Raw genomic sequence first — 13,507 nt, 5'->3', positions numbered from 1 at the left:
CAATGCTTTTTTTTTTTTTTTTTTTTTTTTTTACCATTTTTTCCAAAGTTTTCCTTCAAACCTCACTCTCATTAAATGGTTTTGCCTCATAATTTATAGATATATCTCATCAATTTCAATTCTCCCATCCTCCTGACATCAAGATACAACACTTCCTCCATAGACACATGTCTTAGCCGCCTCCTCTCCTGAAGTGCCAGACAGAACTATGCCTATCAGTGGTCATTTCCGTCACTTATATTAGGAATGCTTCTCCTCTGCCCTTCTCAGATCTAAACAATATCAGCTCCCCTCCTTTCTGTGTATTTAACTCTGACTGGAGTCTGTTCATTGTCTTTTAAACAAGCTCAACACTTTCCCATTAACGCAACAGCAAAAACAAACCACTTTACTCAGTCTTCCTTTCTTCTACCTACTGCTGTCTCTTTCCGGCCCTTCACAGCCAAAATTCTCCCAGGAGTTGTCCACACATCTGTTTCAACATGTTCACCACTCATTTATTTTTTAACTTCCCACTACCTGTCTTCCAGCAACTCCACTCCATGAAAAGAGCTCTTTCTAAAATCACCATTGACCTCCACGTTGTCTAACACAATCAGCATTTTTCAGTCGCTTTCTGGCTTGGCCTTTCAACAGCATTTGATGCTCTTGAACACTCCCTACATCTCAAAACGAAACTCCCTAACACAGCCCACATATTCCTTGGCCTTCCCGCTCCTCTCTCTCTAAGCTCATCACCTGCCATGTTTCTCCTCATTGCCCCAATTCCAGATATTTCTGCCCTCTTTCTAACCTTTACTCTCACCAAGATCCTTCCTGTGATAAACCTTTGCCAATGCTGTTCCCTCTGCCTTTCCTTCTTTCATTTCCTGGTTCACTTCAACTCATGCTTCAGACGTCACAGTAAGTGCCAGGTATTGTGGCCCTTGACGAAGCCGAAGTGCCCTTGTACTTCCTCCCGTAATACTTGTCAAGATTGCACATTTGCATTTGGTTTACTGAATATTTAATAGATGACCAATTCTACTACTACTATAAGCTCCACAAGGGTAAAGTCAAGCCTTAATCACCATTACATCCCAGCATTCAGCATGGTACCTGCTATTAGAGGATACTGGGATGGCCAACCATGCACACTAGTAGAGACAATGTATTCTACACTCAGACTGCCTGGGCTCAAATCTTGCTTCTGCCACTTGATGACTTGAAATACTGAGCATGTTACTTAATTTCTTTGAACCTCAGTTTTCCCATCCATTCAGTGGGAATACGAATACCTGTACTACTACCTTCCTCAAAGCATTGTTGTGAGGGCTACATGATTTGATAGGAGTAAGGTGCTTAGAAGAGCCCCAGCTAGAAAGTAAGATAAGTTCTCAATAAATGCTGGCTGTTGTAACAATCATTACCCATTGAGTAAATAATACAATAACAGATTGATGAATTGGCCTGCAAACAGAATACCTCTAAGTTTCTTTAGCACTCTTTTTTCTGTTTCCAGCCTGAGACATCTTAACACCAACTTCTATTGGGGAAAAAATGTTGCAGACCACACTGGGAAACTGAAACTAGAATTAGACGATACTGTCTTTTTAATTCAATGACCTTCACCATTCCTATAGCCACATGGGCCCTATGACTAGTTTTTAAACTTCTATTTCATAAGCATATATTTCATATGTTACTTTGATAATTGAGAATAATTGAAGAAACTTCATGTTCGAATTGGAAATTTTTTGTGCTATGAAAGACTTTATGAGGGTAGAACCATCCCTTCTTTTCAATGAGTAGAATATCGAGACTAACAAAATTCAAATGACCACAACGGTGAGGAGTAGACCCAGTCTAGACCTGAGCGACTGACTCAGGCCACTTGGCTTCACTATCCCGAGTTGAGATGCCGGTTTTTTAAGTTGTTTTGTGTGCCACAAAACTTCACATATTGTCTAGCATACACCACTGATTAAATACTTTAGGTGAACCTACTTTATTAAAAATTCATATTATTCTATAATCTATCTTTAAGAGAAGATCAGATTTGAGGTCTTCAGAAATAATTTATTCAAGATTAAGGTAACTATGCAGACAGGCCCATTATTAGAGAAAGTACAGTGTTATTAGCAAACAAAATTTTAAAAGAACACTCAGGTGCTCCACTTACTGCTTTGTCTCCCAGAGCTGTTCTGATACTAAGTCTCACTTTAAAAGCATTTGCTGCACCTGCCAGAAAGAAAAAAGAAAGAGCAGTATATGATGATTAAGATCTGCCAAAACAGAGTCTGAAAAATCCTAACATGTAATGCAACTCAAACTAATGGAACACAGAACTACAATTAAACTGCCCCAAATACTCCTGGAAGTTTAACCTAAATCATCTTAGACGGTTTAATATTTTCTTTCAAACTCATTAAACACTCACCACCCCAACTTTCAAGCCACAACATGTCTGCAGATTTAGAAAAATAAAGAGTTCTTTCAGTCAACGACTTGTCAAACATGTAGAAAACTGTTCATCTATTTTTAAGTTTCAAGGCTACATACCTGGTTGACAGAGTTCAGCATGAATAGCAGTCACCAGAAAAAAGAGCAGCCACAACATTCTTTCAGGGTGGAAAACACAAGGCAAAGTGAGAAAAAAAAAATCCACGCTGCACTTAAATCTGCCTTAGCCATTCTGTGACCCGGATTAGAATATCAGAGAAACAAGCGAGCCACCACCTAAAAGGTTTAATGATTAACACCCATCATTTGGGTTAATACTTCCATAAAAACAGCCCATCTCCTGTCAGTTATTTATGAAAACCTGTTTGGGAAACGGATTAGTTGTTTTCCCCACCCTGACTCTACCTCAAAAGAATGTCTCCTTTGCTGACTCAAAGTTGGAATTCTCCCCTGACCCCTTCTGCAATTCTCTGGTTAGGTGTATGATGGGAAGAATTGAGTCCTATCTAGAGGTTTTCTTGGCATGCACTTCTCACCTTTTCGAGGCTGAGATACCTGGTTCATAGACAGACTATCTTCATTCAGGAAGCAAACGTGACTCCTTTCTCTCTGGTAAACAAAGGGTGCCCTTCAGCGAAGGGCCTCACCTGATTCTCACCACAGCGGGTGAACATCCCAGGAGAGCTTCAGAGCTTCCTCTCACCTACTTGAGGGTAGAGGGTGGGAGGAGGGAGAGGATCGAAAAACTACCTATCGAATACTATGCTTATTATCTGGATGACAAAATAATCTGTACACCAAACTCCCGTGACACACAATTTACCTATATAACAAAACTGCACATGTACCTGCACATTCACATATAGGGAATGATTGTGTTTACCCCTGAGGTCTGGTCTGGCACTTGAATTAAATCAAAGTTAATGATACACAGCAGCACTGTCCAAGGGACATTCTGTGTCAATGGGAATGCTCTGTATCTGTGCCATCTAATATGATAGCTAGTAGAGGTAGGAGGCCATTGAGCACCAGAAATGGAGCTAGTGTTGCTGAGAAATGGAATTTTTGTTTAATTTAATTTAAGTAGGCACAAGTGGCTACTGGCTACATTGGTCAGTACAGCAACACAACAGTAATTAAAAGTTACCCACTCTGAAGTACCTTCACTGGGTTATTTCTCTAATCCTCAGACACTTCACAATTGTTATCATCATCTCACACGGGAGGGAACTGAGGCTCCAGCGTTGAAGTCATTGGCAGCAATGGGATGAGTGGGATGGGTGTCACTTTACCAGCTGGGTTGACTTACACTTGAACCCTGTCTCCACCACACCCAACTGCTCTGTGTCTCTGGTCATCATTGGTCAAAACTGGAATTGACCAAATACCACAGAGTCTCACTGATAAGTGGGAGCTAAACATTGAGTATACATGGACACAAAGAAGGGAACGACAGACACAGGGACCTACTTGAGGGTAGAGGGTGGGAGGAGGGAGAGGATCGAAAAACCACCTATCGAATACTATGCTTATTATCTGGGTGACAAAATAATCTGTACACCAAACTCCCATGACACACAATTTACCTATATAACACACTTGCACATGTACCCCTGAACTTAAAAGTTAAAAAAGAACGCTGAAGTTGCAACAAAACCTCAGAGATGCTCTGAGAATTAAGATAATGAGTGTAAAAGAATCTTTCCCTGGTGGGCATTCCACAGATGCCAATCAATGCCCCGCCCAGAGGTTGATGTCAGGGCTTTCCTCTCTACCATGCTGCCTCTTCATAAATTCAGTCCCCAATTTCCAGCCCGTTCCTCAAAAATCATGAATGGCAGAATTAGATTGGGTGACTCTGGTGTTAAATAGAAACACTGAATTTCCAAAGCAACAATGAGGAAAATATCAACAATGAGACTTCTGCAGCACTTTGAGAAACACATCATTTCTCCTTCCTTGTAAGGGTGGTATTTTATTGTAAAGGACCCATGTCTGTCAGCTAAATCCAGCTGAGGAAGCTTTTTCTCATCTCTTTCACCTTAGTTTCAAGGACACGGAGTCAGGAAAAGCTGTACTAAAAGGAGAGGCAGCCAAAACTTAGTGCAGCCATCCTAGCAATGTCATTGTATTAGGTGCAGTGGAAATTTCCAGAAGGAAGAGTTCACCTAGCTAACATCTGAAAAAAATAAAACTAGACTAGATGAAGTCATCTTGGGAAACGTTAAACTAGATAAAGTCATCATGGGAAGGAAAAGTCAATACACATAGAGATTATAACAAAGCATTTTACTTACATCAAGGAAGAAAGCTATGCTAAGGACATAGAAACCTACTTCAGCGGCCGGGCACGGTGGCTCACAACTGTAATCCCAGCACTTTGGGAGGCCAACGCAGGTGGATCATGAGGTCAGGAGTTCAAGACCAGCCTGGCCAAGATGGTGAAATCCCGTCCCTACTAAAAGTACAAATAATCAGCCAGGCGTGGTGGCAGGCGCCTGTAGTCCCAGCTACTCGGGAGGCTGAGGCAGAGAACTGCTTGAACCCGGGAGGCGGAGGCTGCAGTGAGCCGAGATTGCACCACTGCCCTCCAGCCAGGGCAACAGAGCGAGACTCCATCTCAAAAATATACAAATAAATGAGAAATAAGAAATCTGCTTCAGTTTTCCTTTAGCCTTACACTTCATAAAAGTATCAAGTGGCTTTCTTTGGCTTTTACTTAGTCATCTATGTAACTAGGGTTGAAGACAATAGAACACTGAGTCTTAGTGTAAGTCATTCATTTGAGAAGACAATCTCTTTTGAATGATGGTTTCTCAATGTTTGTTGCATCATCTTTTTAAAAAGAGCAATAGAAATTCTTTTTAGAAAATACAAAGAAGCACAAGGAGAAAAGTAGAAATCACCTGTAATTCCACCAGTGTCAATGAATGACCAATGTTAATGTTTTCTAAATATTTGGAATACACCTTTCTGCCTTGTGCTTTCTTTTGTGTGTAAATATATGTATATTTCTTCTTAAAAACAAAACTGGGGTCATACTATTATGCAGCTTTGTCATCTTCGTTGAACTTAACTGTGTTTTGTTGTTGTTTGTTATTGTTGTTTTTATAGAGACAAGATCTTGCTGTGACGCCCAGGCTGGAGTGCAGTGGCACCATCTTAGCTCAGTGCAGCCGCGATCTCCTGGGCTCAAGCAACCCTCCTGCCTCAGCTGCTAGAGTAGAAACATAGAAGTCTGCTTCAGCTTTCCTTTAGTCTTGCATTTCTTAAAAGTGACAAATGTCTTCATAAGCTTTTAGTCATCTGTGTAACTAGAATCGAAGACAGTGAAATATTGAGTTTTAGTCAATGTAAGCCATTCATCTGAAAAGGGAAGATAATCTCTTATTTCATTATGATTTCTCAATATTTGTTTCCTCATTTTAAAAATGATTGAAAAAAGCAATAGAAATTCTGTATAGACAATATAGAGAAGCAAAAAAAAAAGCAGAAAACATCCATACTACTACCAGAATGGATGACCAATGCTAATATATTTTCATAGTTAGAATGTGCCTTCCTTATCCTTGGATCTCTTTATATGTTCTTGTGGGATGTTGTTTTTTCTCATTGCAGTGGCACTATCAGAACAAAGTAATATATAATGATGGGAATAAGATGCACCATTGTCGTCTTCTTTACTCTAATGGGAATGCTACTACTCCATGGAATCTGGCAAGTGGCTTTAAAAATGATGTGTCATGTGATAAAAGCATTATATTTGTAATTACAAAAAATTATTTTCCTCAGTAATTGGTGTTGCATTTTATCAACTGCCTTTACACTATTAAAATTTTTTACCATTTGGTGTACTACATTAATACATTTCTCACATTGATTCAATTCTTAGATAAAACATTTTAAAAATTTATTTTTAGCATGCTGCTGGAATTAATTCCTGGTTTTTCCCCTCTGGTTTTTAAACCTATTTTCTTAAAAGAATATCACGTAGGTTCCTTTTCAAGTGCTGATTCTTGAAAGTTTTTTTTTTTCCTAGCCTTTACCGTCTTGAAAATGATACAGAAAGATTTCTAACATTGTCTATGTTTAGAAATACGTATAATGTATAAGAAATAAAGAGTTTACAGATGAAGAATCTGGACCATGTGTGTTTTAGAGGAAGAGTTATTCAAAACTTTTTCACTTCTTACATGATCATTTATTTCAGGTTTTATATCTCTTTCTGAGTCCATTTCAGCTGTTCACAATTTCCAAGAAAATATTCTGTTAAGATTTTCTAGTATTCTCATGGACTTTATAGAATATTTTCCATAAAATATCTACTTTGTTGCTATGTTCTCTTTATATTTTCTAATACGTGTATTAATTTTCTCATTTCAATTATATTATCTATTTTGTTGTTTAAGCAAAGAAGATGATCTTGGATATAATTTGCAATTCTTTCTGTTTTTTGATTCATAAATCTTATTTATATTGGTTACATACTGTAACAAATTCATTGCTAAATAGTTTGATGGAGATCTCAGTAAAATAAATGGAAAATACAACTAGATACTAGGGTTCTTGCCTCTCAACCTACTATATTTTCTTATACTTTTCAAAGTCTTGCACAAATATAGTGCTTGTCTTAATGTACAAATTTTAAGTAGTAAGTTTCCAGAGCCTTCATATATGTGTAAATTGATTCATAAAATGCTCATTTCGGCAATTTCACATATGGGAGCTTCATAATTTATTAGTAACCATGGTAATGATGACAAATAAAGCAGTTTCAATCATTCTGAATATGTTACTATTTACTTCCAAATGTTCCGAGTTTAGAGCATGTAGATTTAAAAGTTCAGATTACTGTTGCCATGAGCCACACAAAAGGGCACTGAGTCTCCTGAGATGGGAAAACGAAATTGATTTCTCCGTGTTTTTTATACTCCACAACCCTCTTGAAAAGCACTTTCTGAGCACGTAACTATTGATCTACCACTCTGGGGCAAATAGAATATGAGATCACATGAAAAGAAAACATACGTGTCGTTCTTTTGATTCATGCAAGATCCCTTGTTAAGTTCACTAGATTTATATAAATATGTGAGCATATGTAGGCTCCATTCACCTGCAATAAAGCAAGAGGTGGAGATAACAAATGTTTCTTTTAAAATTGACCCTGGTTATTTTGTTTCATTATCACAAACAGAAATTTAGTAAATATATAGCTCCTAAAATTAGTAAACTGTAAAACCATCTCAAATATGACATTATTCTGTATATTTTTATTGGATTTTCAGAAATGTATCTGGCTGTAACACATTAAAAGAAATCAATTAAAACTTTTAATAATTGAACATAGAAACTTCGTATAAGATTTTAAAACTTCACGCTTTTTGCAACTTGGTGTGGTGGCTCATGCCTGCAATCCCAGCACTTTGGGAGGGGGAGGTAAGTAGATTGCTTGAGTCCAAGAGTTCAACATAGGCCTGGACAACATGGCGAAACCCCCTCTCTACAAAAAATACAAAAATTAGCCAGGCTTGGTGGCATGCACCTGTGGTCCCAGCAACTCAGGAGGCTGAGGCAGGAGGATCACCTGAGCCCAGGGAGATTGAGGCTGCAGTGAGCCATGACTGTGCCACCACATTCCAGTCTGTGTGACAGAGCGAGACTCTGTCTCAAAAACACACACACACACACACACGCACACCTTTGGACGTTTTAATATCTTAATTAAATGGCTCTACTCAATGATTTTCTAAATGTAGAATTTTAATAAATGAGATCCTTCCTTGTTTAAATTGTAATGAAATGGATATACTACATATATATAATAAACAATATCAAGATGTTTGTATTATTAATAATTTATACAGTGTTTTCAGTATAATTAGGTAGCAAAAATAATTTTATTCTCTTTAAATTGTCAGTGTTAAGATGCATGGAGAGACAAACTATTTTTGTCTATTGTGCATAAGTTCTATTTTAACTCGGTGGTTTTCAGCTGGGGGTGATTTTGTGCTCCAGAGACACTTAGCAACGTCTGGTGACATTTTTAGGTGTCATGAACGGCAGAAGAGAGGATTTCTACTGGCATCTAGTGGGTGGAGGCCCGGGATGCTGCGAAACACCCCCACAAACTTTAAAAACATCATTTAGGTAACTCTTTTCTTCTCGTAGTTGAATTAATGGAAATAACCCACACATGGAAGAACAGAAGAAAAAAGGGAGACAAATGTGTGTGTGTGTGTGTGTGTGTGTGTGGTTTTTCTAAGGCTAAGAATGTAAAAATATACACATCGCAATGCATTTCATGGTACTTAATTTCTAGTCACAAGCTTATTAGAACTTCAGTTTATGATTCAAATTAGTCAACTCAATTTTCAACTATCATATTCATGAGCTATGAGAAATGCAAAAATGAACCAAATATAGTCTCTGCCCTTCAGGAACTTACAACTTTGTAGGACACAAAAGTAAATCATGATGGCAATAGATGTATGTACAACTGTGAACAAAATGCTGTGAACAAAATGCTGTAAACACTGGATAAAGAGAGGATAAAAAGTTACTGGATTTGACAAGTCAATTATAAAACTGTAACAACCACTGCACTCCAGCCTGGGCGACAGAGCCAGACTCCGTCTCAAAAAAAAAAAAAAAAACCTGTAACAAAAGAAAAATAAAAGAAAGGTTTCTCAATGATAATCAAGACAGACCTGGAACAATGGCAAGATGTTTAAAGGTAAAACATGAAAGCCCACAGGATCCAAGTTAAGGAAATCTGAAAACACACACAAAGGACAGATACAGGATATGGCCAACAGCAGGGACTTGCTGGTAGAGTGGTTCAGAGGAAGATGGGGGAGGGAGCATCAGTGCAGATGCATCTGAAAAGCCAAGTTAGGCTCCGATCTTAGAGGACAGAGAGTTTGGATTCTCCAACAATGGTCCTGAGAGGCTAATGAAGATTTCAATGTGGGAATGGCTTTATTGTAAATGACAGGGAGAAAGACAATGGGAGATGGGAAGGACATTCCCTGACAGTGAGTTTCCAATGTGCCCTTTATTTACCAATCATAGGCTGTTGGACTGGCAGCCCACTATGTGCCCATGACTACAAAAAACAGGAAATTATGTTTCATTGGCTGTCTTAAGAAAAAGATAAATGAGCTTATTTTAATAATAATTTTAGAATATAGAACAGATGCTGTTACAATCTTATAGTACGCTTAATTTTATGAACACACACACACACACACAATTTCCAGTATCTTTGGTAAGCAAGGAACTCTATAATGTGGAATATTTGTCTCCATCCCATATCATATCCCCTTTTTAAGATGAGAAACCATATTAAGCAAGGATATTTGAAAAGCTCATCAAATTTTGTAGGTTAATCAGTAGCCATAATCATTATGAACTTTGTCTTATTCTTCACAAGTTAACATTTTTCTACTTCAGTGAAAGTTAATCACTACTGTTTGGAAATAAAAAATTAATTCAGACCAACTGAGTGAGTATAATTCTGCCAACTTTATGCTCCTAAAGTAGCAATTTAAAGGACAGTTTCTTAAGTGGGATGTATGTGTGTCTGTGTGTCTCATCTTGTGCACAGAGACTAATACTTTATAACGGGTCTCATGTAGTAAAAGCAAGACATTTCTATTACAGGTTTAGCTGGGGCCACTGTTGCCCAGGTGTAAGAGTTTTCTCATGATTTGGCAAGTCAATTTTTTTTTACTAGGCGAACAGTATTGTAGCCATGGTCTATGAAATAGTATTTTCCATCCTTAATCATTGATTTGCCCACCAGCTGGAGGTCACCCAGTCACATTTAGCCCTGACAATAGGTACTTCTTTTGCCAACCTCTATAAAGGTTGGGGGCGGGGGCGGGATCAGACCGCATCACTTTTAGTTTATATGCTCCCATTAACATTAAAGACATATGAATTAATCATATCTCAGAATTTCTGCTCCTAGGTTTTGGCCAGTGATGATGCTGAACCCTCTACTGTCGGAAATTCATCAAAAGTCTTATGAGAAATGTTTTTGTGGACTGCCTAAAGGATGTGCACAAGAGATCCCTATTACTACAAATCAGAGATGACAGGTTGTTGTTTGCAGCCATTTGCTCATCCCACACCCATGACAAAATTTTTTTTTATCTATTTCAGAACTTTTTTCTTCTGTGCATGGACTCAACCACCCCAACTGAGCTATTCAGCCAACTAATACGAATAAATGGGAGTTGACATGTGAGTTGAAGCTTATGCGCCATTATGGGGAAAGATTATCTAATTAATCTAATACCCTGAATTAAACCAGACCATTGTGGGGCTGTGTACTCAGTTGAACAGGAAATTTTGGATGGTTCATGAAATCGATTCAGTGCCCTGTGCTTTGTGATTATGCCAACAGTTTCCACTGAGGGAATGTGGGTGTAACAATGTATGACACTTATTTCCCATGTAGCTCACAGCGTCATCATGATGAGGAACTGGGATTTGCCTTGGGGCTAAAAATTATTTTTTTTTAAAAAGTGCTTCTCAAAAGCAAACAAAATCCTGATTGATTGGTTTTTATGAACACTGCAAAACTTTAAAATACTTGTTATCTCCTGTTTTCTATGGAAGCTTAGAGTGAGATCTCTTGCCCACCTTCAACAACCGTTCTGGATCTGAAAGTGTGCATACTTGAGTGTTAATCTCACCATTGGCTACATTATTTATTCTCCCTCCATGAATTTCCCCTCTGGTTCCTTAACCTATAATACTTATTTTATACAGTGTTGCCTATATTTTGGTATGCAGCCTCAAATCATCTGGGAGAAAATAATGCTATAAATAATGCTATAAAAATCAATGCAGTAATGTACACAAGCTGCACTTGGTCCTATTTCCGGTGTGTTTAATTTTTCATGCAAAAAATGATTAGCGTTGGAAACATTTTATATAAATGAGATAGAGTTCTCAGAGCCAGGGTAAGCTTAATAAAAAATGTTTTGTTGAAAATTGTCTTTTACTCTGTGCTCCTTGTAGCTCAGTATTGTGAAACTTCCACTGTCTTCAAAGCAGAAATGGATGGAAGGTGGGAAGAGAAGGGAACTTTTACACTTTATATGTGATCATAAAATCTTGATTGCTGGCATATGTAGAAGTGTATATAGTAAATCTCACTGCCATGGAGGGAAAAATTGTAGTCCTCTATACAAGTGAAAAGGAAATACTTTAAATGAAGATTTAGAATTTCTAGTGAAGGGAGCTGTACTAACTGCTATAAAAGTGGCTTCCTATGTTTGCTGCCCCAAAATACTCCTGCTAATTAGAACAACAAACCACCACTTAACAAGTCCTTTTCCACCTATCAACTTCTTTATTACACCATCTTTAACTTTCTCAATTCTTGTGCCATCCAAACTTGAGTTGGGGAAGCTCAGTCTGTAATCTCTTTGGGTCTTATTTCTTACTGGAACATAATACTTGATAAATCTGTCTTGAGTAAATGAATGAATTAATGGCTAACGGAAAGTGTCCATCCTCCAAGAATGTCCGTTCAGAAATTTCTGGACAGAAAAGCTGGTAATAACCTCCTCACTTTTTTCCTGTGAACCCAGAACTGCGAGTGGAGGGAGTAAAAAAGAGTAATCTTGGAGCAGGGGGCTGCAAACAGAGGTCTGAATGTGGTGGTGTCTCGACAGGACCTAGATAGCATTAGAACACCAAGCAACTAGGAAAAGTCATCAGGAGAACACATCAGGAAGTAGAGGAGTGTGCTTACTCCATGCATCTCCCTAGCATTTAAAGTTCGCTGAGGGGCTGGAAGGAACACGGTTCCAGTTGATCTCCATGTCGGGCTAAAGGACATGAAACCTAGCTAGAAGGAACATTGCTCCCCCACTGGCCCTTCAGTTCTGTTTCCTACTCGGTTTTTGCTTAACGAGTAGTGGTGTTTGGAGTTGGAAAATACATGGAGAAAGTCACTTTTTAAGAGAGGATCAGAGATCCGCAGGCCCATTTCACTCTATAAATGCCGCGGACATTTGGTTCCAGGACCTGGACAGTTCTCTCCAGAGACCGGTGGGCCCCTCCAACTCCTCCGTGGTTTCCCGGAATCAAGTCTCTCACCTAAAAGGAGTGCAGACGGCGTGGAACTGGCTGCAGACGCGTGACCATAGCGGAACCAAAAGTGGGTGGCCTGGGAACCTAAGGCGTGGCCAGAACGTAAGATAGACAAGTGCGCATGCGCTAGATGCCCGTGGCCAATGAGGACCGTAGGGTTGTGGCATGTGGCCTAGGAGGACGGCCAGGACTGGCCAGAAAGGAGAGGTGTGGAATGCAGGAAGAGAAGTGACGCGGACCAGGCGGGTCTTGCCTGTTCCTAGAGAAGTGAAGGGGTTAGCCACGGCGGGAACGGCCCCGCCAGTGAGGAGCGCAGGCAGCAAGGCTTAGCGGAAGAGGCGTGGCCCAGGCGTACCGCAGGGGCGTGACCCGAACGAGCTGTCCTTAGCCCTTACGTGAAGGGCGTGGCGTAGTCCCAAGGGTGTAAAAAAAAGATGTTCGAATTGGCGGGAGGGTCGGCATACTTTAGGCGGAGTAAGGACGTGGGCCCAAGGGAGGAAGGTAGGGTAGGCAGAATAGTTGTGACTGGATGATCACTGGTATGTGAAACGAACTGTGCTCAGAGGCGCAGACTGGCTGAAGCGTGGAAAAGTGGCCACAGATGGAAAGGCAGGCACCGGAGTAGTGACGGGCAGGGGAAGTGGCGCGAAAAGGGAAGTAGGGACATGACGTAGTTGGAACGCAGAGACGTGCCTCGAACGTGGGGGCGCGGTCCTTACGTGTGGGCGTGCCTTGTTGCTCTGACGGGCGTAACAAACATGGTGGAGCAGGCGGAGGGCAGAGGCGTGGGCAAGTTAGCATGCAGGCGCGTGGCAGCGACAGGAGGTGTGTAGCCAGAGCGCAGAGCTGGTGTGGACTCCGGCGCAGGGGAAGCGTGGTCAGGGCGAGATTTGAGCCTGGGTCGGGGACAGAGGCGGGACTGATAGGGGCGTAGCCTGGAATGACGAAATGACGT

General features: G+C 39.9%; 1 protein-coding gene across 1 annotated transcript in view; it reads right to left on the bottom strand.

Moving 5' to 3' along the window:
• The window catches only part of LOC105510459 (collectrin), a 39,241-nt gene extending 36,386 nt beyond the window's left edge, over nt 1–2,855 (bottom strand). The window contains exons 1-2 of the mRNA XM_011940259.1: nt 2,542–2,855; nt 2,162–2,220 (exon numbers count right to left, since the gene is read on the bottom strand). Of these exons, the coding sequence (XP_011795649.1) occupies nt 2,162–2,220; nt 2,542–2,599 (117 nt within the window). The 5' untranslated portion in view covers nt 2,600–2,855. The remainder of the gene's footprint in view (nt 1–2,161; nt 2,221–2,541) is intronic.
• Nucleotides 2,856–13,507: the final 10,652 nt, after the last annotated feature.

Source organism: Colobus angolensis, unplaced genomic scaffold, assembly GCF_000951035.1.
Source record: "Colobus angolensis palliatus isolate OR3802 unplaced genomic scaffold, Cang.pa_1.0 Scaffold188, whole genome shotgun sequence".
NCBI classification, from domain to species: Eukaryota; Metazoa; Chordata; class Mammalia; order Primates; family Cercopithecidae; genus Colobus; species Colobus angolensis.
The sequence above is the reverse complement of the archived record's forward strand: the minus strand, read 5'-3'. Positions and strand labels throughout refer to the sequence as shown.